Source organism: Garra rufa, chromosome 25, assembly GCF_049309525.1.
Source record: "Garra rufa chromosome 25, GarRuf1.0, whole genome shotgun sequence".
NCBI classification, from domain to species: Eukaryota; Metazoa; Chordata; class Actinopteri; order Cypriniformes; family Cyprinidae; genus Garra; species Garra rufa.
In genome coordinates this window covers 37,536,439-37,563,863 of record NC_133385.1, presented here as the reverse complement: position 1 = coordinate 37,563,863, position 27,425 = coordinate 37,536,439, and the positions used below count along the sequence as shown (strand labels likewise).

General features: G+C 38.1%; 1 protein-coding gene across 2 annotated transcripts in view; it reads left to right on the top strand.

The window, feature by feature from the left end:
- slc1a2b (solute carrier family 1 member 2b) overlaps positions 1 to 27,425 on the top strand; it is a 64,373-nt gene that overhangs the window by 19,786 nt on the left and 17,162 nt on the right. Inside the window, exons 2-10 of one of the 2 annotated variants that reach the window (XM_073831461.1) lie at positions 5,076 to 5,215; positions 5,703 to 5,855; positions 8,534 to 8,784; positions 9,217 to 9,361; positions 9,663 to 9,789; positions 9,878 to 10,111; positions 11,479 to 11,673; positions 24,723 to 24,857; positions 25,009 to 25,243. In XM_073831461.1, the coding sequence (XP_073687562.1) occupies positions 5,086 to 5,215; positions 5,703 to 5,855; positions 8,534 to 8,784; positions 9,217 to 9,361; positions 9,663 to 9,789; positions 9,878 to 10,111; positions 11,479 to 11,673; positions 24,723 to 24,857; positions 25,009 to 25,243 (1,605 nt within the window). In that variant the 5' untranslated portion in view covers positions 5,076 to 5,085. The remainder of the gene's footprint in view (positions 1 to 5,075; positions 5,216 to 5,702; positions 5,856 to 8,533; positions 8,785 to 9,216; positions 9,362 to 9,662; positions 9,790 to 9,877; positions 10,112 to 11,478; positions 11,674 to 24,722; positions 24,858 to 25,008; positions 25,244 to 27,425) is intronic. The other variant, XM_073831462.1, reaches the window with a different exon arrangement.

Sequence of the window (27,425 nt, the reverse complement as noted above, 5' to 3'; positions counted from 1 at the left end):
ACAGATAATCCAACACAGAGAGAAACGCTTAGAATTACGACCATATGGAACGATAAGACTTCGCAAGGTGGCTGTGTGTGTGAGTGGCTTAAATGCATTAGGGTAAATGTGAAACAGGTGTATGCAGCAATCAGTTCAGTGGGAAACGAGGAGCAGCTGTGTGCAGTGATTGGTGCAGTGGCTTATGGGGATTGCAGTCCAGAATGTGTGTGCAAGAGTTCATGATGAGAAGACAGACCAGATACATGACAGTAGCCACCATAATGCTGGGCATAAAGAATTTTTTAAAAATCGTCGCTATTTAAACGTAGTATTGTCTTTAAAACAACTCTACTATTCATGATCAATAAGATATACAGCCTATCATTTACCGTTTGCGTTTTGATGCATCCTCTTCTTCCTGTAGCAGATGCATTAGGGAGTTTATAACAGTTTTACCCAAGTAGCATGTGAGGACAAATTCCGAGTCCGCCATGTTTCTCTTCACTACGACAACACGACACACTGGTAATTTTCACTTCACAAGTGGAAAGCATCATCTTTCCCATATCACATGAAGGCAGCATAATCTACACTATATTGCCAAAAGTATTCGCTCACCCATCCAAATAATTGGAATCAGGTGTTCCAATCACTTCCATGGCCACAGGTGTAAAATAAAGCACCTAGGTATGCAGACTGTTTTTACAAACATTTGTGAAAGAATGGGTCGCTCTCAGGAGCTCAGTGAATTCCAGCATGAAACTGTGATAGGGTGCCACCTGTGCAACAAGTCCAGTCGTGAAATTTCCTTGCTCCTAAATATTTCACAGTCAACTGTCAGCTGTATTGTAAGAACGTGGAAGCGTTTGGGAATGACAGCAACTCGCCCACAAAGTGGTAGGCCACGTAAACTGACGGAGCGGGGTCAGCGGAGTGCGAAGAGGTCGCCAACTTTCTGCAGAGTCAATCACTACAGACCTCCAAACTTCATGTGGCCTTCAAATTAGCTCAAGAACAGTGCGCAGAGAGCTTCATGGAATGGGTTTCCGTGGCCGAGCAGCTGCATCCAAGCCATACATCACCAAGTGCACAAAGCGTCGGATGCAGTGGTGTAAAGCACACCGTCACTGGACTGGACACAGAACTGTTCTCTGGAGTGACAAATCGCGCTTCTCCATCTGGCAATCTGATGGACGAGTCTGGCTTGGTGGTTGCCTGGAGATCGGTACTTGTCTGACTGCATTGTTCCAAGTGTAAAGTTTGGTGGAGGTTGTGGGGTTGTTTTTCAGGAGCTGGGCTTGGCCCCTTAGTTCCAGTGAAAGAAACTCTGAATGCTTCAGCATAGCAAGACATTTTGGACAATTCCATGCTCCCAACTTTGTGGGAACAGTTTGGAGCTGGCCACTTCCTCTTCCAACATGACTGTGCACCAGTGCACAAAGCAAGGTCCATAAAGACATGGATGACAGAGTCTGGTGTGGATGAACTTGACTGGCCTGCACAGAGTCCTGACCTCAACCCGATAGAACACCTTTGGGATGAATTAGAGCTGAGACTGAGAGCCAGGCCTTCTTGTTTATGGGAATTTTTGACCATTCTTCTAGGTCACACACTGATGTAGAGGTCATCTCTAGGTGCTGATCCACCATCTGAACCGGGAACGGACTGGATCCGGGGGACTGCAGTGAGCATCTGATCTGAATACAGACTGGATCTGGTGGCTACGGTGTTCTCAGAATAAGAATGAGACAGACTAATATTAGCGTAGATGCCATTCTTCTTACGATGCAATGAGTACATCAGGTGTTATGGGAAGTGTTCCCAGTCCCAGTTGACCTAATTAATGCAGCCTAGTTTTAACGGATTTGAATTGTAGAAATGTGTTAATGTGTTATGTGTAAGCCAGGTTAAAGAGATGTGTCTTTAATCTAGATTTAAACTGACAGAGTGTGTCTGCCTCCCGAACAGTGTTAGGGAGATTGTTACAGAGTTTAGGCGCTAAATAAGAAAATTATCTGCTGCCCGCAGTTGATTTTAATATTGTAGGTATTATCAAATTGCCAGATACAATGTTTAATAGGGAGCCAATGCAGTGTTGACAGAACCGGGCTAATATGGTCATACTTTCTGGTTCTAGTAAGAACTCTAGCTGCTGCATTTTGGACCAGCTGGAGTTTGTTTATTAAGCTCGCAGAACAACCGCTCAATAAAGCATTACAATAATCTATCCTTGAGGTCATGAACGCATGAATTAATGTTTCTGCATTTGACATTGAGAGCATAGGTCGTAATTTTGATATATTTTTGAGATGGAAAAATGTGGTTTTGCTAATGCTAGAAATGTGACTTACGAAGGAAAAATTGCTATCAAATAGCACACCTAGGTTCCTAACTGATGACGAAGAATTGACAGAGCAGCCATCGAGTATTAGACAGTATTTTAGGTTATTACACGCAGAGGTTTTAGGTCCTATAATTAACACCTCTGTTTTCTCAGAATTTAGCAGTAAGAAATGACTCGCCATCCAGTTTTTTTTTTATATCAACTACGCATTCCATTAGTTTTTTTTAATTGGTATGTTTCGCCGGGCCGTGAAGAAATATAGAGCAGAGTATCATCAGCATAACAGTGAAAGCTAACACCATGTTTCCTGATTATATCTGCCAAGGGTAACATGTAAAGCGTAAAAAGTAATGGCCCTAGTACTGAGCCTTGAGGTACTCCATACTGCACTTATGATTGATATGATACCTCTTTAATCACTGCCATGAATTGACGGCAGTCAAATAAGTATGATTTGAGCCATGCAAATGCACTTCCACTAATGCCAACATAATTTTCGAGTGTAATAAAACAGGAGGATTTTGTGTATGTGTTTAAGTGCGCTGATTTAAGGTTGTTGAGTTGTTAAGTGTTCAATGGTTAGAAGTTGGCAGCTCATTCTACCAGAGGTTTTGACTGGGAGCCAGTGGGGTGAGATCAGGATGGGTGTCACGTGGATCTGACTTGTCATGTTGTGATCGACCGACAAGTTTTCAGGCATTAACAAGTGGCTCTGTCTTCACAAGTTTGAGCTGCAGATGTCTGAAAGGCAGGCAGAGACTCAAGCTTAGATCATCAGGTTGAAAATGACAGATAAAGCTGTGTATCGTGTGCATATAGAAGCAGTAGAAGAAGCTTTGTGCTTGTTCCCAGTGAGATAAATTAAAAAAAGAAGATTCATGCAACGAGCTCAAATCTTCTGGGCTGCTATGTATGTAAGATAAAGCTGAGAAAAAATAACATGTTAAAAAAAACCTTGTCCTCTCTGTTTAACACATGCTTGTCTCTAGTATGCTCAAGCAGTGCTCAAAATGTGTTCTTTTACCAGGGGTCTCCAGCCCTGCTCTTGGAGGACTACTATCCTGCTGAATTTAGCTCCAACGCCAGTCAAACACTTGAAAATGTGTATGGTCCTCACAGAAATGACAGCAATAACTAAACCCATTTAACAGAACAGGAATCATATAGCTTAGGAAAAGGCATTGATGTGATATTTGGATGACAAATTTTCACTTAGACGTCAAAAAATAACAAAACTTTATGATCTCCATCTGTGTTCCTTGACGCTGACAAGACGATCTACCCATGGGGAAACCAGCATTTTCTCATTAAGACAGACACATGTGCCCATGCTGCCAGCTCCTTTAAGCACGCATCCAATTAAAAATGTGTAATTACATAAGATCACACATGATCACCCAACATGAGCATCAAAGTGTCGTGTCTGTGAGAAGAAGCAGTGCGAATGCATTTGCGAGTTCTACATGTTCATTTTTCATGTTTGTACCTTTTTTGGGGACCTTGGCATTCATTCATTCATTTACTTATTTATATGTGTGTATGTATCGATTGATTCAAAGTGTATTTGATTCGATTCCAATATGAGGATTAAAAGGAATTTTTAGAGATAAGAAGAGCTCATTTGAAACTGTGCTGATACAGTGTTTACCTACAGTAGTACATTACTGTTACAAATAACATTAATTGTATTATTATTGTTATTATTATTATTATTATTATTATTATTATTATTATTATTATTATTATTATTATATTACTACTATCAAAAAAAGCCCCACAGTCTACAATTTGTGGAAAAATGTGGAGCTGCAATATTTAGGCCTGATTGTCGATTATCTTTTGACATTGTCTTTTTAACTGTATCTTGTTACTAAAATGTGTCATTTGATGTTGTACACCACTTGAATTGCTTTTTTTTTGCATTGACTAAAAACACTAAATCAGCACTCAAAAGCTATGTCGTAGTCTTCTTATGAGTGAACACATGGTGACATTCTTCTTTCTTCAGTGCACAGTTTTATGACATGAAGTGGAATAAGTTCCCCTTTGTGTGCCATCTATGGCTTTTAGAAAATCATCTGTGATGATCTGAGAGGATTAAAGACTTTGTTCGCTTCTTCAACAGTGTGGATGTCCTCGCAGGCATTGATTCCTCTGTCTGTTCACATGGCAGTAGTCCGAGAATGTGTGGGACTTTGTGATTTAAACTATAAAACCTGATTACATCATTCTATTAATGTGAACCCCAGTAATATACAGTAATGCCTGTTCAAGAAACACTTTCTCCAGTAGAGGAAATCCATTTTCTTCTGGAAAAGGCAGTAGAGGAGATTGCCCTCATCAGAGAGAGTGCAGTTTTTTTCCATTTTCTTGTACCCAAAAACGATTACAGTATGCGTCCTATATTTGAATTTAAAATGTTGATAAAATGTCCAGAAAGCTAGTGCAGAAGTATATAATGTCACAAATACATCAGGGGTATTGGTCTATTATAATAGATATGAAGGATGCAGATCTTCATATTCAGATATTACCTGCATTGCATCCTTCTGTTCTGGCTGACTCTAGACTCTCACACCTTTATGAAATGCATGGATGCACACTTTGAACTTGAGGATGCCTCGAATGATTGGTTGGTGCTTATTACACACCAAGAGTCTTGCTGCGCAACACTGAGACGTTGTCATACTGATCACATGTTCATGCCACAAATTCACTTATTTAATCTTTAGTCTGTTTCTTTCTGCAGTTCTGGAAACATGCCGAAGCACGTGGAGGTAAGGATGCACGAAAGCCACCTGGAACCCATTGAAGCGAGGCCAAACTCCAAATGGGGCACAATATGCCAGAAGATGCGCAAGAACCTGCTGCTCACGCTGACTGTGATGGGTGAGTGTTCTTCAACAATCCACAGGGAGAAAAGGGAAGAGCAGACAGAGAAAAGAACGCAGCACACATAGCATTGTATCTGGACAGTAAAGGCCCAGAAGAGAGCAGGTGACAGTACATTTTAGTATTTATTCGTTGTACTATTGTACCTCCTGGAGTATTTGGAGGGTGTGGATAGCAGTTAGCATCTCTGTGAAAAAATCCTGTGTGGGCGAGTGTGATGCATGTGTGATGTGTGTTTCAGGATTTAAAAAAAAAACAAGCTTCTTTTTAGGATTCTAAATCCAGGATATAATGTGCCTCAGCAGGAGAGCGTTAGTGCTGTGGACATTGTTAGGTGCAGTAAGTGGTGGCTGGGACAGTAGGGCTGAAGAGTGCACTGTTCTCAGGGATTGTTTGGAATCACATATGGCAACATATTTATATGTACATTTAAAGTATGTTCAGGAATATTTTTCAACAGAAAATGCTCTTTTTCCCATCATAGGTGTGATTTTGGGGGCTGTCTCTGGTTGTCTGCTGCGTGTTGCTTCTCCGATCGATGACAACATTGTCATGGTAATTGCCTTCCCTGGAGATATTCTCATGAGGATGCTAAAAATGCTTATCCTTCCCTTAATCATCTCCAGCTTAATCACAGGTAACACAAACCTCATCTTTTAATAAGCTGTCAACAAAAAGATTGGAAATGTTAAATACACGGTGAAACCACAAGCAACTAATTCTGCTGATAAGTCATGCCTTGGTGTGATATATTATGCTAACAAACGGAAGAGAAAACAGTGCGAGAGAAAGCGAGGCAATCCTTAAACCTTAGGCCTTTTCAAAATATGCTTATGCCTTTAATTGAATTAAGCCAAAATCTACTGATGTAGAGTGGCATAAGAAGAACTGTGCTCAATGCTTATGTTCTCAGAGGCTATGTTTGCTGTTGCTTTTGCTTTGTAATTCTTTACTGTATTTAAGATGTTCTGATTTTAGTTATCAAATGCTGTCCCTTAATTTCTGTGCCTTCATTTAATGTAATACATAAAGAGGAGTTTCCAGACAATAGGTTTTGTTACCCAAGGGTAACATGTAAAGCATAAAAAGTAATGGCCCTAGTACTGAGCCTTGAGGTACTCCATACTGCACTTGTGATCGGTGTGATACCTCGTCATTCACTGCCACAAACTGATGGCGGTCAGAGAAGTACAATTTGAACCATGCCAATGCACTTCCACTAATGCCAACATAATTTTCAAGTCTTTTCAAAAGAATGTTGTGGTCCGATAGTGTCAAACACAGTGCTATGGTCCAGCAGCACTAATAGAGAGATAAGAGGCAGGGTTGGGGTCAATTCAGGAATGAACTCAACAGTTCCAATTCAAAGAAGGAAATGGAATTGGAATTAGAATTCAACAACAATTACAGGAAACAGAGTTGGAATTGAATTGGAATTACAGGAAGTGGAATTCAATTCAGGGAAATTCCACTGAATTCCGTTTATTGCTGTTTCTGAGCATTTATTTGTGATTGCATTTAAAGACATACATTTGAACTTTATGTATGATGCTTTACAAATACCAAGTAATGTATGAAATAGAGTTGATCAAATGCAAGTAAATAAAAATGAGAACTGTACATTATGAATTAATAATTGAACGACAATGGTGATAAGTTTCTGGATGTACTATACATTCAATATATGATTACCACAAAATATATGTCTCAACTCACAAAAAAATGAGTCATGTTCATTTATGTATTTCATTCACTTTTTATTGCATCGAATTATCATCCTTTCCTGACATTTGGCATGTGAAATGATCATGCTTAACATGCTAAACATACAGCACTTTGTATTTCTTTTATATGTTTGTTGTTTATGTGATTTACAATATTTAATGTACTATAAACTATTAAGCAAATCAAGTCAAATTATTTTATTTAGCAACTCAAGTGGAATTTAGTGGAATTTATTTGATTTCAATTCTGTTTCCTGACATTCCAATTCAATTCCAATTCCATTTCCTGTCAGCTGCATGCAATTCCAATTCCAATTCCATTCCAGGAAGTGAATTGGAATTTACCATTCATTCTCAATTCAATTCATGAATGGCCCCAACCCTGATAAGAGCAGGTCATTTGTAACTCTAATAAGAGCAGTCTCAGTACTATGATTCGGTCTATATATAGGTTGTGCCCTATATTGGACTTGTTTCAAAATGAAAACACAGATTGGATATCCAAAATCTGCAGAAATAAGTAGAGGTACAGATAGAAATCCAGGGAAAGGTGAGGGTCTGAAGTAGGACGCTATTTAATGTTAGGAGGTCACCCAGCTAAACCTGATGATGCAATCCTGTTAATAATGATCTGGGGGGTGTGGTACAAAATTCTTTAACCCTAGTATTAGATAACTGTATGCAATTGCATATGTTACATAATAAAATATCCTGTTTAAGTTAATTGTGTGATGTATCTATTGGCAGGAGGTGTCTAGAGTAGACTTTGACAATAATGACTTCTGCATCAATAAACTCCTGATTTGCTGCTTATTAATAGTATGTTTTAGGTGTGAGGTAGGATTAAGGGATCTATAACATGGTCATGCAGAATAAGGCATTATTATGCATTATTATGCATACTAAGCAGCTAGTTAATAGTGTGCATTAATAAGTGTTTTCTGAGGGTTTGCTCTAATTAATTCATACTAATATAAGTATAAAATTATAATGATTTTGGGATTTCCTCCATTTATGCTCAACATATAGTGCAAAACATGTTTTAGAAAGCCTGATAGCCATTTAGGAAATGAAAATTGTGGGAGCAAATTAATACAATTAAAAGGTGGGAATTAATTTGATGTACAAGACCTGGATTATCATCAACAAAGTATTAGTCTAGTCAGATCTGCTAATCAAGCCAAAAACATCTGCCAAGCAAACACAGAATGTATTAACATAAATGTGTTTGCTTTGTGGAAGTAGCTGCAAAAAAGTGAAGACCTCAGTTTTATTTTTTATTTTTTTTATTATTATTATTCAAATATTCACAGAGGTATCTTAATATACTGTAATTAATCCTATCTTAGCTTAAATTTTGTCTCATGCCCATTCACTGAACTTTAACACAAAAGTGTAAAGATTTTAGAGATTCACTTTGGTAAAGCAAGCATCAGACTATGAATCATGCATTAGGAATTCAGTGTTCACAGCAATCTGACTGAGCTAGAGTGGTAAAAACTGTCAAAATCAAAATACATAATGGCACAAAAAACTACATTTGAGTTGTGAATGGCCATGTAAAATAATATGCCACGTTTCCCTAACTAAGGTCTCGCTGGTCTGGATGCAAAGTCAAGTGGTCGTCTGGGTTCCAGAGCCATGATTTATTACATGACCACTACTATCATTGCTGCTGTGCTGGGAGTGATCCTGGTGCTCCTCATCCACCCTGGAAATCCAAAACTCAAGGAGAATCTTGGAGAAGGAGCTGAGAATGATGAGGTTTCCAGTCTTGATGCCTTTTTTGACCTCATCAGAAACCTCTTCCCTGAGAACTTGGTTCAGGCTTGCTTCCAGCAGGTAAGACGGTACATCCCATGTGTTTCCATAGGGAACTTCCAGACTTTATATCAGGAGTTTTTAACTGCAAATGTGATGCAGTATACATATTGTGTAAATACATGCTAATGTATGTCTGCCATTTGCTGTTTAACATGTTACAAACATGGTTAGCATTACGGCGTATGGTCGTTAAAAGAGTAGTTCACCCAAAATGAGAATTTGCTGAAAATGGGCTCACCCTCAGGCCACTGAAGATATAGATGAGTTTGTTTGTTTATCAGAACAGATTTGGAGAAATTTAGTAGTATTATATTATTAATTATCGATGTAATAAATGTTGAACTTAATACTGTGCGCTGCAGTTAAAGACATCTGATATAAAGTGGGAGTGGAAGAATAAACCAGTGTAATAAATGAGTGAACTGATTGAGGTGATGTTGAAATACACAGATCCAGACCGTTGTGAAGAAGGTAGAAGTTCAGCCTGATTTTGATGACACCAACAGCACTGACTATCTGTCTAATGCCACCAAACCACCCCCTATTTTCAAAGACAAGAAATCTCTCCAGTTCAAGAGTGGAATGAATGTGCTGGGTAGGGCGATCATACACGCAGATATCTATAGATCAGTGGTTCCCAACCACGTTCCTGGAGGCCCCCCAACACTGCATGTTTTCCATGTGTCCTTAATCAAACACACCTGATTCAGATCATCAGCTCATTAGTAGAGACTCCAAGACCTGAAATGGGTGTGTCAGACAAAGGAGAGATGCAAAATGTGCAGTGTTGGGGGACCTCCAGGAACGTTGTTAGGAACCACTGCTATAGATCATTCTTTCCCTTTTCTTTGATTTATTGATTTATTGATTTATCTTTGTCTTTCTTTATGTTCCAGGTCTAATTGGATTCTTCATCGCCTTTGGTATTTGTATGGGCAAGATGGGAGAGAAAGCTAGGCTCATGATTGACTTCTTCAGCATACTCAATGAGATTGTGATGAAGCTTGTCATCATGATCATGTGGTCAGTTGTGCTTTCTTTGTCCTCTAGCTGATTAAGAATCCAGTAACGCTTTGTACCGATGGACTCACGTTGTGGGCTGACTTTATAGGTACTCTCCCTTTGGCATTGCCTGCTTGATCTGTGGAAAGATCATCTCTATCAAAGATCTGGAGGTGGTGGCCAGGCAGCTGGGGATGTACATGATTACGGTTATTATTGGTCTGATCATCCATGGTGCCATATTCCTGCCATGCATCTACTTTGCAATTGTACGGAAAAACCCCTTCTCGTTCTTCATGGGTATCTTCCAGGCCTGGATCACGGCTCTGGGCACAGCCTCTAGGTATGAAATTACACCACATGATAAATTATATATTCATTTTATGTAGACATACATTTGTAAATGTTATTTAAATATAATATTATATGGCCTGATGAATTTTCTTTGTGTAACACTTTAATGTCTAATTATCCACATTAAATCACTTGACACATAAGACGCAGTCTGGTTTGGTGCTACTGACCTGTCACCACATTTGATTAGACTGTGCGTGTGCACACTTGAATACATGGTTTATAAGCACTAGGGATGCTCATTTCGGTTAATTTTCCTGACCGACCACCGCTGCTCGTTATCCGAACATTAACCGTTAACTGATAAAATTAGAATAATAAATTAGTTTAAAATAAAAATAGAATGCACAAGTATCTGTGATGATACATTAAAAATACAAGCAAATGTTTTATTTTAACGTGCAAACAGCAGCATACAGAGCAACAACAAAAACTGTATTGACATATACTTAAAGTGGAGAAGCACGTGTTTTACAGCGTTCAGCAATAGCCAATCACAGACATGTATGTTGATTTGATTATCACTGTGGCCAATCAGAGGAGGCTATGTTACAATCCACTCACCAACCAAAGTGCCGGTTTCAGTTTTGCTGATTTCTACACTTTCGCGAACTCTCTTATTAAAACAAAGAAAGTGTTGGCATTATATAAATAAGAGATTAATTGTGCAGTGTAAAGGTTATTTTATTACTTTTTAATAACTTTATGAGATTGCGATGAACTACTCTAGGATGAGTGATAGCTTTCCAGTGATTGTAACGGGAGCGCCTATTGCGCACTTTCTAGACTATAATTCATTCAGAATTTGAATACATTCACTCACGGATTCACTCTCTAATAACCCAATAACGCCACTTGCCATTGAGTTGCATATACTACATCAGTTTACTAAGTAAAGGTGAAGCGAAATATGTCTGTACAGCCACACTGCACGTGTCGACACACGCGCGAGTAAACAGATAACTTACAAATAGCATTATTTCTTTCACCATGCAGCAAACGTAAAAAAAAGAAAAAGAAAAAAAACCTTATAAACCGTTTAACTGATAGTAATAATCTGTTAAAATTCTTACTGTCGGTTAACAGTTAAACGGTCAATATGAGCATCCCTAATAAGCACACAAATGTGTATAATGGCATGAGTGTTACAAATGTAAACATGCATACCTATCAGTAGATATATCTATATGAAACAAAGTTTATAAATTACTATTATGAATAAATATATTTACGAAAAAATTACTATATAACTATAGGCTTAACCCTAAAAAGTCCAAAGTTGCTAATTACTGCAACATAACCGCAAGCATAATTTATTATCTGAGTAAGAATGATGTTTTCCTCTTCTTCTCTTAGTGCTGGCACTCTGCCCGTAACGTTCCGTTGTCTTGAGGAAAACCTTGGTATTGACAAGAGAGTTACACGTTTTGTGCTTCCTGTTGGAGCAACAATTAACATGGACGGAACGGCCCTCTATGAGGCTGTAGCTGCCATTTTCATTGCCCAGATGAACGGAATTGATTTAGATCCTGGCCAAATTGTCACTGTCAGGTAAGACAGAATAAGCTACTTTTCAAAAATATATATGATGAACTAGCATCCACCAAATTAATTAATGTACTGTACTGTGCATCAACTAAGTGTTACAGCATAAATCATATATTAAAGGGTTACTTCACCACAAAATATTTTTTTTTGTCATTAATTATTTTTTTGTCATTCCCTGATAGCACACATACATCTCAGAGACATCTGTTGTCTACATTTACATCTGCAAGACATCTGCAAGATGTAGTTTGCTCATCTGCAATACGTCTATTGGACGTTTCCTATCAGATGTCAAATAGACGTCTATTAGATGTCTTTAAGATGTTTATGAATTAGAATGTATGTGAAACTGACATCTTACAGGCGTACGGTGTACATTTTAGGACATCCTCAGACCTCAGCCATACAACGAAAAGGTGTCATGCCTCAGACTAAAAGGCATCCGTCACAGGACAAAACCGCATCGTGCCTCAGATTGAAAGGCTTCAGGTCTCAGGAAAAACAACGTCAGGTGTCAGGTCTCGTACAATTAGACATCGGACGAAACGGACTCAGAATTAAAGGCATCAAACAAAAAGACATCAGACGAAACGGAGTCAGATGAAAAGGCATCAGACAAAAAGACATCAGACGAAACGGACTCAGATTAAAAGGCATCAAACAAAAAGACATCAGACGAAACAGACTCAGAATAAAAGGCATCAGGCGAAACTGACTCAGATTAAAAGGCATCAAACAATAAGGCATCAGACGAAACGGAGTCAGATGAAAAGGCATCAGACAAAATGACATCAGACGAAACTGACTCAGAATAAAGGGTATCAGATGAAACAGACTCAGATGAAAAGACGTCAGACAAAAAGACATCAGACGAAACAGACTCAGAATAAAAAGCATCAGGCGAAACGGACTCAGATTAAAAGGCATCAGACGAAACGGACTCAGATGAAAAGACATCAGACAAAAAGACATCAGACGAAACGGACTCAGATTAAAAGGCATCAAACAAAAAGACATCAGACGAAACAGACTCAGAATAAAAGGCATCAGGCGAAACTGACTCAGATTAAAAGGCATCAAACAATAAGGCATCAGACGAAACGGAGTCAGATGAAAAGGCATCAGACAAAATGACATCAGACGAAACGGACTCAGAATAAAGGGTATCAGACGAAACAGACTCAGATGAAAAGACGTCAGACAAAAAGACATCAGACGAAACAGACTCAGAATAAAAAGCATCAGGCGAAACGGACTCAGATTAAAAGGCATCAGACGAAACGGACTCAGATGAAAAGACATCAGACAAAAAGACATCAGACGAAACGGACTCAGAATAAAAGGCATCAGGCGAAACGGACTCAGAATAAAAGGCATCAGGCGAAACGGACTCAGATTAAAAGGCATCAGACGAAACGGACTCAGAATAAAGGGCATCAGACGAAACGGACTCAGATGAAAAGATATCAGACGAAACGGACTCAGAATAAAAGGCATCAGACGAAACGGAGTCAGATAAAAAGGCATCAGACAAAAAGACATCAGACGAAACGGACTCAAATTAAAAGGCATCAAACAAAAAGGCATCAAACAAAAAGACATCAGGCGAAACGGACTCAGAATAAAAGGCATCAGACGAAACGGAGTCCGATGAAAAGGCATCAGACAAAAAGACATCAGATGAAAAGGCATCAGACAAAAAGACATCAGGTTTAACAGACTCAGGACGGACAAAGTTAACCTTATGAAAATTAACCATGGTTGAAAGTGTAGAAACTTTTTTTTTTTTTTTTTTTTTGGTGTATTGATTATCATTTGTATAACCACAGTTTTATTTGTAGTTAAACCATGGGTATTTTTCGTAAGGGTAACCTTAGTACTATTTGGCAACATACAAGCTAGCTAGTTGCAATATTATACACTTTTTAAACATACACTCCTCTCTGTGTACAATTTAATTAGTTTAGCATTTAATGAAACAATGAAATAGTTCTTGCTTTCTTAAATAGTGTTTAGATAATTTTTTAATTCTTAAAAAAAAACAAGAAACTTCAGTTTGTTGTTGGTAAATTAACATTTGTGAATATAAAATTTACAAAGAAAAAATTTAGTTTATAACAAAACAAGCATTGCTTTTAGTAGAGTCAGAATCACAATGTCCTAAAATAATGCATTTGAAAGTAATGGATACATCTTGCTGGATATTATTATTCAAAATGAACCAACATTTTCCCAGAATTGTTCAATATAGTGAAAAGTCCAGAATAAATTACGTTCCACCAATGCTCCAAATGCTTGTTCCTAACTGCGTGCGTGACGTCACACTCCTGAGTCCGTTTTACCTGATGGCTTTTTGTCTGATGCCTTTTAATTTGATTCCGTTTCGTCTGATGTCATTTTGTTTGATGATTTTTAATCTGAGTCCGTTTCGCCTGATGATTTTTAATCTGAGTCCGTTTCGCCCGATGATTTTTAATCTGAGACCGTTTCATCTGATGTCTTTTTGTTTGATGACTTTTAATCTGAGTCCGTATTGCCTGATGATTTTTAATCTGAGTCCGTTTCATCTGATGTCTTTATGTTTGATGACTTTTCATCTGAGTCCGTTTCGTCTGATGATTTTTAATCTGAGTCCGTTTCATCTGATGTCTTTATGTTTGATGCCTTTTCATCTGAGTCGGTTTCGCCTGATGATTTTTAATCTGAGTCCGTTTCATCTGATGTCTTTATGTTTGATGACTTTTCATCTGAGTCCGTTTCGCCTGATGATTTTTAATCTGAGTCCGTTTCACCTGATGTCATTTTGTTTGATGCCTTTTCATCTGAGTCCGTTTCGCCTGATGATTTTTAATCTGAGTCCGTTTCATCTGATGTCTTTATGTTTGATGCCTTTTCATCTGAGTCCGTTTCGCCTGATGATTTTTAATCTGAGTCCGTTTCATCTGATGTCTTTGTTTGATGACTTTTCATCTGAGTCCGTTTCGCCTGATGATTTTTAATCTGAGTCCGTTTCACCTGATGTCTTTTTGTTTGATGACTTTTCATCTGAGTCCGTTTTGCCTGATGATTTTTAATCTGAGTCCGTTTCATCTGATGTCTTTATGTTTGATGCCTTTTCATCTGAGTCCGTTTCGCCCGATGATTTTTAATCTGAGTCCGTTTCATCTGATGTCTTTGTTTGATGACTTTTCATCTGAGTCCGTTTCGCCTGATGATTTTTAATCTGAGTCCGTTTCACCTGATGTCATTTTGTTTGATGCCTTTTCATCTGAGTCCGTTTCGCCTGATGATTTTTAATCTAAGTCCGTTTCATCTGATGTCATTTTGTTTGATGCCTTTTCATCTGAGTCCGTTTCGCCTGATGATTTTTAATCTGAGTCCGTTTCATCTGATGTCTTTTTGTTTGATGACTTTTCATCTGAGTCCGTTTCGCCCGATGATTTTTAATCTGAGTCCGTTTCACCTGATGTCTTTTTGTTTGATGACTTTTAATCTGAGTCCGTTTCGCCTGATGATTTTTAATCTGAGTCCGTTTCATCTGATGTCTTTTTGTTTGATGACTTTTCATCTGAGTCCGTTTCGCCCGATGATTTTTAATCTGAGTCCGTTTCATCTGATGTCTTTTTGTTTGATGACTTTTAATCTGAGTCCGTATTGCCTGATGATTTTTAATCTGAGTCCGTTTCGCCTGATGTCTTTTTGTTTGATGCCTTTTCATCTGAGTCCGTATTACCTGATGATTTTTAATCTGAGTCCGTTTCGCCTGATGTCTTTTTGTTTGATGATTTTTCATCTGAGTCCGTATTACCTGATGATTTTTAATCTGAGTCCGTTTCGCCTGATGTCATTTTGTTTGATGCCTTTTCATCTGAGTCCGTTTCGCCTGATGATTTTTAATCTGAGTCCGTTTCATCTGATGTCTTTATGTTTGATGACTTTTCATCTGAGTCCGTTTCGTCTGATGATTTTTAATCTGAGTCCGTTTCATCTGATGTCTTTTTGTTTGATGACTTTTCATCTGAGTCCGTTTCGCCTGATGACTTTTAATCTGAGTCCGTTTCGCCTGATGATTTTTAATCTGAGTCCGTTTCACCTGATGTCTTTTTGTTTGATGACTTTTCATCTGAGTCCGTTTCGCCTGATGACTTTTAATCTGAGTCCGTTTCGCCTGATGATTTTTAATCTGAGTCCGTTTCATCTGATGTCTTTATGTTTGATGACTTTTCATCTGAGTCCGTTTCGCCTGATGACTTTTCATCTGAGTCCGTTTCGCCTGATGATTTTTAATCTGAGTCCGTTTCGCCTGATGTCTTTATGTTTGATGACTTTTCATCTGAGTCCGTTTCGTCTGATGATTTTTAATCTGAGTCCGTTTCGCCTGATGATTTTTAATCGGAGTCCGTTTCGCCTGATGTCTTTTTGTTTGATGACTTTTCATCTGAGTCCGTTTCGCCTGATGACTTTTCATCTGAGTCCGTTTCGCCTGATGATTTTTAATCTGAGTCCGTTTCACCTGATGTCTTTTTGTTTGATGACTTTTAATCTGAGTCCGTTTCGCCTGATGATTTTTAATCTGAGTCCGTTTCGCCCGATGATTTTTAATCTGAGTCCGTTTCATCTGACGTCTTTATGTTTGATGACTTTTCATCTGAGTCCGTTTCGCCTGATGATTTTTAATCTGAGTCCGTTTCATCTGATGTCTTTATGTTTGATGACTTTTCATCTGAGTCCGTTTCACCTGATGTCATTTTGTTTGATGCCTTTTCATCTGAGTCCGTTTCGCCTGATGATTTTTAATCTGAGTCCGTTTCATCTGATGTCTTTGTGTTTGATGACTTTTCATCTGAGTCCGTTTCACCTGATGCCATTTTGTTTGATGCCTTTTCATCTGAGTCCGTTTCGCCTGATGATTTTTAATCTGAGTCCGTTTCATCTGAAAGTCTTTATGTTTGATGACTTTTCATCTGAGTCCGTTTCGCCCGATGATTTTTAATCTGAGTCCGTTTCATCTGATGTCTTTATGTTTGATGACTTTTCATCTGAGTCCGTTTCGCCTGATGATTTTTAATCTGAGTCCGTTTCATCTGATGTCTTTTTGTTTGATGACTTTTCATCTGAGTCCGTTTCGCCCGATGATTTTTAATCTGAGTCCGTTTCACCTGATGTCTTTTTGTTTGATGACTTTTAATCTGAGTCCGTTTCGCCTGATGATTTTTAATCTGAGTCCGTTTCATCTGATGTCTTTATGTTTGATGACTTTTCATCTGAGTCCGTTTCGCCCGATGATTTTTAATCTGAGTCCGTTTCATCTGATGTCTTTATGTTTGATGACTTTTCATCTGAGTCCGTTTCGCCTGATGATTTTTAATCTGAGTCCGTTTCATCTGATGTCTTTTTGTTTGATGACTTTTCATCTGAGTCCGTTTCGCCCGATGATTTTTAATCTGAGTCCGTTTCACCTGATGTCTTTTTGTTTGATGACTTTTAATCTGAGTCCGTTTCGCCTGATGATTTTTAATCTGAGTCCGTTTCACCTGATGTCTTTTTGTTTGATGACTTTTAATCTGAGTCCGTTTCGCCCGATGATTTTTAATCTGAGTCCGTTTCATCTGATGTCTTTATGTTTGATGACTTTTCATCTGAGTCCGTTTCGCCTGATGATTTTTAATCTGAGTCCGTTTCATCTGATGTCTTTTTGTTTGATGACTTTTCATCTGAGTCCGTTTCGCCCGATGATTTTTAATCTGAGTCCGTTTCACCTGATGTCTTTTTGTTTGATGACTTTTAATCTGAGTCCGTTTCGCCTGATGATTTTTAATCTGAGTCCGTTTCACCTGATGTCTTTTTGTTTGATGACTTTTAATCTGAGTCCGTTTCGCCCGATGATTTTTAATCTGAGTCCGTTTCATCTTATGTCTTTTTGTTTGATGACTTTTAATCTGAGTCCGTATTGCCTGATGATTTTTAATCTGAGTCCGTTTCGCCTGATGTCTTTTTGTTTGATGACTTTTCATCTGAGTCCGTATTGCCTGATGATTTTTAATCTGAGTCCGTTTCGCCTGATGTCATTTTGTTTGATGCCTTTTCATCTGAGTCCGTTTCGCCTGATGATTTTTAATCTGAGTCCGTTTCATCTGATGTCTTTATGTTTGATGACTTTTCATCTGAGTCCGTTTCGTCTGATGATTTTTAATCTGAGTCCGTTTCATCTGATGTCTTTTTGTTTGATGACTTTTCATCTGAGTCCGTTTTGCCTGATGACTTTTAATCTGAGTCCGTTTCGCCTGATGATTTTTAATCTGAGTCCGTTTCACCTGATGTCTTTTTGTTTGATGACTTTTCATCTGAGTCCGTTTCGCCTGATGACTTTTAATCTGAGTCCGTTTCGCCTGATGATTTTTAATCTGAGTCCGTTTCATCTGATGTCTTTATGTTTGATGACTTTTCATCTGAGTCCGTTTCGCCTGATGACTTTTCATCTGAGTCCGTTTCGCCTGATGATTTTTAATCTGAGTCCGTTTCGCCTGATGTCTTTATGTTTGATGACTTTTCATCTGAGTCCGTTTCGTCTGATGATTTTTAATCTGAGTCCGTTTCGCCTGATGATTTTTAATCGGAGTCCGTTTCGCCTGATGTCTTTTTGTTTGATGACTTTTCATCTGAGTCCGTTTCGCCTGATGACTTTTCATCTGAGTCCGTTTCGCCTGATGATTTTTAATCTGAGTCCGTTTCACCTGATGTCTTTTTGTTTGATGACTTTTAATCTGAGTCCGTTTCGCCTGATGATTTTTAATCTGAGTCCGTTTCGCCCGATGATTTTTAATCTGAGTCCGTTTCATCTGACGTCTTTATGTTTGATGCCTTTTCATCTGAGTCCGTTTCGCCTGATGATTTTTAATCTGAGTCCGTTTCATCTGATGTCTTTGTGTTTGATGACTTTTCATCTGAGTCCGTTTCACCTGATGTCATTTTGTTTGATGCCTTTTCATCTGAGTCCGTTTCGCCTGATGATTTTTAATCTGAGTCCGTTTCATCTGAAAGTCTTTATGTTTGATGACTTTTCATCTGAGTCCGTTTCACCCGATGATTTTTAATCTGAGTCCGTTTCATCTGATGTCTTTATGTTTGATGACTTTTCATCTGAGTCCGTTTCGCCTGATGATTTTTAATCTGAGTCCGTTTCATCTGATGTCTTTATGTTTGATGACTTTTCATCTGAGTCCGTTTCGCCTGATGATTTTTAATCTGAGTCCGTTTCATCTGAAAGTCTTTATGTTTGATGACTTTTCATCTGAGTCCGTTTCGCCCGATGATTTTTAATCTGAGTCCGTTTCATCTGATGTCTTTATGTTTGATGACTTTTCATCTGAGTCCGTTTCACCTGATGTCATTTTGTTTGATGCCTTTTCATCTGAGTCCGTTTCGCCCGATGATTTTTAATCTGAGTCCGTTTCATCTGATGTCTTTATGTTTGATGACTTTTCATCTGAGTCCGTTTCGCCTGATGATTTTTAATCTGAGTCCGTTTCACCTGATGTCATTTTGTTTGATGCCTTTTCATCTGAGTCCGTTTCGCCCGATGATTTTTAATCTGAGTCCGTTTCGCCTGATGATTTTTAATCTGAGTCCGTTTCATCTGATGTCTTTATGTTTGATGACTTTTCATCTGAGTCCGTTTCGCCCGATGATTTTTAATCTGAGTCCGTTTCATCTGATGTCTTTATGTTTGATGACTTTTCATCTGAGTCCGTTTCGCCCGATGATTTTTAATCTGAGTCCGTTTCACCTGATGTCTTTATGTTTGATGACTTTTCATCTGAGTCTGTTTCGTCTGATGATGTTTAATCTGAGACCGTTTCACCTGATGTCTTTTTGTTTGATGACTTTTAATCTGAGTCCGTTTCGCTTGATGATTTTTAATCTGAGTCCATTTCATCTGATGTCTTTTTGTTTGATGACTTTTAATCTGAGTCCGTTTTGCCTGATGATTTTTAATCTGAGTCCGTTTCGTCTGATGTCTTTTTGTTTGATGATTGTTAATCTGAGTCCGTTTTGTCTGATGTCTTTTTGTTTGATGACTTTTAATCTGAGTCCGTTTTGTCTGATGTCTTTTTGTTTGATGACTTTTCATCTGAGTCCGTTTTGCCTGATGATTTTTAATCTGAGTCCGTTTTGCCTGATGATTTTTAATCTGAGTCCATTTCGTCTGATGATTTTTAATCTGAGTCAGTTTCGTCTGATGTCTTTTTGTTTGATGATTTTTAATCTGAGTCCGTTTCGTCTGATGTCTTTTTGTTTGATGATTGTTAATCTGAGTCCGTTTTGTCTGATGTCTTTTTGTTTGATGACTTTTAATCTGAGTCCGTTTCGCCTGATGTCTTTTTGTCTGATGCTTTTTCTGAGTCCGTTTTGTCTGATGTCTAATTGTACAAGACCTGACACCTGACGTGATTTTTCCTGAAACCTGAAGCCTTTTAGTCTGAGGCACGATGCGGTTTTGTCCTGTGACTGATGAATTTTAGTCTGAGGCATGACACCTCTTTGTTGTATGGCTGAGGTCTGAGAATGTCCTAAAATGTACACCGTACAGGTGTCTACCAGACTTTTGTACACAATAGATGCTTTCCAGATCAACAGATCTTTAACAGACATCTTGCTGACGTACAACCAGTGGTTATTATGTTGCAGGAACTGCAAAAATGGTATCACTTGTGAGCAAGTGATTTACAACAAGGATGCTACCAAAGATTCATATTTCTTGTAATGATTTTTACATTAGTTAAAAATCTATCATCTGTGATGGCTAAAGTTTCCTTTCATTGGGTCAATCAATGCAGCATCAGTAGATGAAGCTGTGGAAACACCCTTCTGGTGTGAAGGATGTCTGAAGCCTGTATAGAATCACGTCAGTTCTTTGTCTGAGACAGTGTCACTGTTTCCTCAAAAGGACACGCTTGAGCCATCACAACTATTTTTCTGAGATTTATCTGCCCGTGCTTTATCATATTTCCATGTGGAGTGGATTTATAATACTTAGGCTGGATCACAATTAGGTGTGTGACGAGACACTTATTTCATGAGACGAGACGAGATTTTGGGTTCACGAGAATGAGACGAGATTTTTTAACTTTTTTTAAAAATCCTCAATGATGAAATATATTGGGGAAAAAAGTATTTTATTCAACAAAAAACACAAAATGCAAAAAAAATGAAATTAAACTTATATTTTAATGAATTATATGCAGTAATAAAAATGTAAACTAATGCTGCATGATTCTGGGTAAACTGAAAAACAATTTTCTTTTATAAACTGGAGATCACGATTCTGAAGAAAAAAGGATTAGAGATCTAAACAAAAAAATAATGGTTCTGAAATAATGTTCATTGCTTAAGTCTGAAAAAAAAAATGAAGGAGCCCCTATCTCAATTAATAAAGACTAGTTTCACCATTGGAATCTCTTGAATATACAATTCAATGACAAATACTTTTTTTTTAAACGTGCAGTTTGTCGCCATCTCTTGGCGCATGGAATAAACGTTGCTCTACATACCTGTTATACTTTCGTTTTGATCGCTACTGTAGACAATAAGTGTTTATATCTTTAAACTATAAGCTTTTATCCCAGTACTTATGTTATTTAAATGTCTGTAACAAAGACATAATGATGATAACGTGGTTAAAAAGACTGTTTGTGTTGCTTTCTGAAACCGCAGCAGTAAGAATGCAGATGTGAATGTCTTCAATAACTTTCACATCGTAAGCGTCAGTGGAGCACGTGAAACAGTTATAATAGACAACGCTGAATCGTTGTCATTCATGAATAAGATCGCATGGGTGTTTGAATAGAGATTGTGATATTTATAGAACTATTAGTCATGCAGCTCTAATGTAAACATTGCAAAATGTTTTGCCATGATATCGTCACGTTCTCGCGAGACCAGTCAGATCTCGCGGGACACATCTGAATATCGCGAGATCTCGTGCCACGAGATCTCGTCACACCCCTAATCACAATAGTTTATCTGTATGTCTTCCCAAGTGAAAACATACACCACAAACATGTATAATGCAGTACTTTAATGGTCTTGTTAAACCGTTTGGACTTTGATACTATATAGCAAGCAACCACTGACACAATGTTAAGTCAATGTTGAATAAATCAAGGAATTATATAGCACTTCATTGTGTATTGCTGTACCCCCAAAGTGCTTTACAATCTCTCCTCAGCCACCACCAGTGTGCAACATCCACCTAGATAATGTGACAGCAGCCACAGTACAATGGCACCAATGAGAGAGAGTGATAGAGCCAATTCAGTGAATGAGGATTATTAGAGGGTCATGATTGACATAGGCCTGTGGAGGGAATTTGGTCAGGACACTGGGGGATACACCCCTACTCTTTACGAGAAGTGCCGTGGGATTTCTATTGCCCACAGAGAGTCAAGACCTCAGTGTAATGTTTCATTCAATGGCGGTGCTTTTTTACAGTGTTGTGACCCCATCATTATACTTGGGCATTAGGATCCACACAAACCAGGCCTCATTACCACCTCTTCCAGTAGAATGTTGATGCATCAACACTAACTGCATTGAATTAATGTTACAAAGTGATGTTGGTTTAATTGTGTACCCACAATTAATGTTGAAACAATGGGGATAGTTCAACAAAAAACTAAAAAATAAAAATTACATTTCCAGCCATTGGGTCATTTTATTTTGTTTTTAAGAAAAGAACGGAAGATGCTTTGGAAATATTCTTGCTCATGTTCATGTCACTTGTCAAATTATTAAGTATGCAACATTGTTTAAAAATGTAACAGAGAGGTCATGTGAAATATGTCAAATGTCAATATGATTACTCAAACAAGACTTCTTTCATCAAAATTTTAATGTTGATCTAATATACAATATTGAAATGTCAGTTTCAACCAAGATGATGAACTCAGCATGTCAAAAATGTCACCTTGCTATCTGGGATATTGTTAAAAAATAAAAATGCTACACTGAGGCTCTTTTTTCCCATAGTAAAGAAGGACAATTTGTTATCTTCTATCACTCTAGTTATTCAATTATTGAGGCACTGTATTAGCTAGAGTTTTGTGGATCCAATGCTGAGCTCAAGGCTATGAATAGTCAGTCTCTTGCTTTTCCCAGACTGTGTGTGGTGTTTTCTCTGATGGGGTTGGGCATGGGAAGTCTGAAAGTTCACAATACAGTTTCATGTATCTGTTTGCTATTGCTATTATTGATTTGTCACTTTAAGGTACCAAATATAGGGAGTGCATCCCTATTGACCTACATACTGCAGACTCCATGAGCGCACACTGGTTAACTTAGGCCAGCAGACTCACGTTTTTCACGTTTATGGCCGGATGGCTGTAGGCATAGTCTTGCATGGTTTTGGGCTTTCTTCTTCCCATGTCTCACATGGGCCAGGGTGTTCTTCTGGATGCTGCTTTGCTTCATAGCGTCCTACTGGCTTGGTGTGACGTCTAGAAGCTAAGATGAAAGCCAAGTCTGAGGGCTTTACACATCCAGGATCAGTTGAACCTGGTAGTGGACCTTCTTTTGAGACACAGATTAAGGCACAGAGAATGGAGTTTGCACCCTCAGCCTGTGAATATGATTTGGCAAAGGTTTGACAGGGCAGAGGTGGATGTGTTTGCTTCCAGTAAAACAGCCTGTTGCCCCCTTCAGTTTGTCTCCATCATCGCCTTTGTTGATAGATGCTCTGGCACAACAGTCTGTATGTTTTCTTGCTGATACTCCTGCTTCCAGCAGTGTTTCTTGGGTTCGGGGCAGCATGTGGCACCCCTGTCTGGAAATGTGGAAACTCTGGGTTGGATCTCTAAACTAAGCACTTTGATTAAAGGTGGTCTTTCATCTGAGGTTTTGGAGCACATTCTAAATGCAAGAGCCTTCTCTTCTAGACTGTTGTGTGTGTTTAAGTGGCGACTATTTTCTTCTTGGTGTAGACAGCAAAATATGGATTCTGTGGGAAATCCCACTTCTCTTGATGTTTAAAGGGACAATCGGGTACCTTCTACTGGAGAAGCAGAGGTTGGACTTGTGGCCACTCAATGGGACATGTCAAAGGTCTGACTTTCTCTAAGTTGAGAATGTCTCTCTGGCTCACTTCCAGAATAAAAAATTCCTGATAATTTACTCACCCCTATGTCATCCAAGATGTTCATGTTTTTTTTTCTTCAATCGAAAAGGCCAATGGGTTGAAGGTCCAAATTGCAGTTTCAACGCAGCTTCAAAGGGCTGTCACAATCCCATTTGCTTGTGGTTAAAAAGTCTATACTATTTTTTTTTAGAAAATGATTGAATTGTTTCACTAAATAAGACCATGATTCCTTGGCTGGGATCATGTGGAGCGCCTTGAACCTTCAACCCAATGGCCAGCACTGAAGTCCACTATATAGAGAAAAACCCTGGAATGTTTTCCTCAAAAACCTTAGAATTTGTTTTCGACTGAAAAAAAAAAAATCATGTATGACATGGGGGTGAAGTAAGTTATCAGGAAATTTATTTTCAGGAAGGGAATTAATCCTATAACTGTTATGATTCTATACAGGCTTTAGATGTAGTCACTCCTGGGAAACCAGAGTTATATTCGTGACCAGAACATTTTACTAGACACTGTCATAATGATCTGGGCTATTTGTCACTTATATATAACAAAAATGATAGTCAAGTAGTCATTTTTATATTGACATAATGTATTTATTGAATACAACAATGCAAAATACATGCAGTTTGATGGTCTGTTTCAGATTCATTTTCATTTTACTACTGTTCTTCCAAAAAATTGATGTACCAAAAGACTCTAAAACTACATTGTAAGGTGTATTGTTACTGAACCTTTTGAGGCCACCATAAATCTAAGCATATTAACTTGTCACTAACTTGTTAATTCAGTACATCTTTGTCCTGATTAAGCAGCAGGCTGTTTTCCCTTTAAGTTGCTCTGGACAGTATTGTCTATGAAATGCTTTATGTGTAAATATGATTGAAACATAAGTGCTTGCATTCCCATAATTTAGTCTCACAGCAACACTTGCCAGTGTTGGGGCGGCGAGTATTCCCAGTGCTGGACTGGTCACCATGTTACTCATTCTGACAGCCGTTGGACTTCCTACTCAAGATATCAGTCTGCTGGTGGCTGTTGACTGGCTTCTGTGAGTATTCTGAACCTAGACTATTATTTGATCCAGATAGGAATTTTTACATGTTAAATGAAAGTATTCCTGTCACTTTTTAAGTTTATTCTCTAGATCAGGAAATATGCGACTGCTGAATAGAGCTTTTTATCATTTTTATTTTCCTCAGGGATCGTTTCCGTACCTCAGTTAATGTGGTTGGAGACTCATATGGGGCTGGCATCGTCTACCATCTGTCCAAGGCAGAGCTGGATGCTCTGGATGCCCAACACGGGAAGTCCGATGACATAGAGATGATGACGAAGACCCAGTCCTACTATGATGACCTCAAAAACCATCATGAAAACAACTCCAACCAGTGCGTCTATGCTGCTCAAAATTCAGTCTTATTAGATGATGGCAAGGTACAAGTCACGCTTATGGACGTAGAGACATCTACATAACCCATCCCTGCATGCGTATCTCTTTTCTCATACCTTTTGCATGTTTGCATATATGTGTATGCACAAACATATATGTGTGTATGTACTCGCATGTGTACTAATTTTTCTTTGCTTCTTTTCTTGGAGCATATTTTGAACATATTACAACATAATATTATTTTTTGAAAATCAGTGCATCTATATGTTTTTATGCCTCATATTTTTTTTTTAAATATTATGTGCCAAATGTGCATTTAAACTAAATTCAGTTGGGATCCAAGAGTTTTACAATAAACCATACACTATACCTATCAAAGCACCTTTCCACCAGCAGGCAAAATATTCAGAACGTTCCACTCGATCATTATATGAATGCAAACCGTTAACGAAAAGTGCAGAGTAGAAACTTCAGTGAAATTATGGGTTTATAGTATTCTACAAGCCTTTTTCATCAACTAGCTAACACATACATCAATATAGTACTCATGTAATATTATGTCCTTTGTAGCTAGTATGGAAACCATTCGCTTTCCACATGATGTGAGCATCCCATACAACACAAACGCTGCAGGGTTTATTCACAGTATCATGCCGTCACCAAGTCACATGGATCCTAATCTTAAAAAGAAACCATAACCATGGCAACTGGCGAGGATCTTGTTGCGTGGTTGGTCCTGATGGTGGAAACCAGGCTTTAATCAGCTCTGATGCTTTATTGATTGATTGAGTTCAAGTGAATAGATTAGGCCTGAAGTTTACGTGAATTTGCTGATAATCAAGTTTGAGAACATTAGCAATCAATCATTGCCTGAGACTAACAAAGTAGGAGAATTAAGAGTAGACCCATCCTCCTGAGAAGACATATCTTCATCTTTCAGTTTTGAATAGTTTTTAAAATTATACTTGAATACTTTCTACTGGTGTATAATAGACAGACACTCTGCTCCTGTTTTCTGTTGTCTGTTGTTCTTGCATGATCTGGATGCAAACAATAGCTTAACAAAAACTAACCCAATTTATCTAAAAACGCAATCCATTGTAGAAAGCTTGCAAAGTAACCACTCATTCATGCTAATACTATTGTTGTACCTTGTTATTTTTTATTTTTTAACGAAGAAAAAACTGTTTTGATGAATACTATAGAGCAGTCTGTGTATTTGTCATTGAATTATTCTCATACAGGTAAATGGTCAAATGACTTCAGTGTCAAGGTGTATATATCTTGGAGCACAGAATTCTAAATGACAGAAACAAAAGTATTCAACACTATGCAGTGTTTTATAGTAAAAGTGAAACAACAACTGGATTGAGTTAAAGTTAGTCTAAAATTGAAAAATGAGTGTCAGAGGCACAGATAGGAGACCCGGCTGGCATTCATTATGACATCAACACTGGCAGTTTGTCAGTTTCATGTTATAATAACTAAAACCATAAAGTAACTCTAAAAGAACCTGGCTGTTAAGTCACACATCTTTACTGGGTTCAAACTATCCTTCAGAGCAAACAACACACTGTGTTAATATACAGTATGCACATGGTGTGATGTATACTACCAAAAATCATGATCTTTAAATCTCACTTGGTCTGAGTGTGGTCTGATGTTTTCTGTATTGTTAAAATATTGGTCTGAAAAGGAGTAGAAGCTTTGACCCAGAAACATTATTATCGGTCGATACAGCAGGACAACAAGCACACCATAACAATAATGGTAACTATACAATATTATTCCACTATCGGGATGACTTTCAGAACTGCCGTGCATCCAACTTTTAAAATTTTCAAATCAAAATATCCTTTTTGGTGCGTTTGTTTGCTGAAAGGAGTCTACTTTTGCTAAAAGTCTCAGAATTCTTTGCTCCAAAGACATCTTACAGTGTGTCACAAAAGTGAGTACACCCCTCACATTTCAGCAACCATTTTAGTATATCTTCTCAAGGGACAATACTATAGAAATGAAACTTGGATATATTTTAGAGTAGTCAATGTGCAGCTTGTATATCAGTAGAGAATTACTGTCCTCTGAAAATGACTCAACATACAGCCATTATTGTCAAAATAGCTGGCAACAAAAGTGAGTACACCCTAAGTGATAACAGCAGTATGTAGTTTAACCATGCAAAGCCACATGTCCTATTCATCATGTTTATGTTTTTGTCTGCTTGAC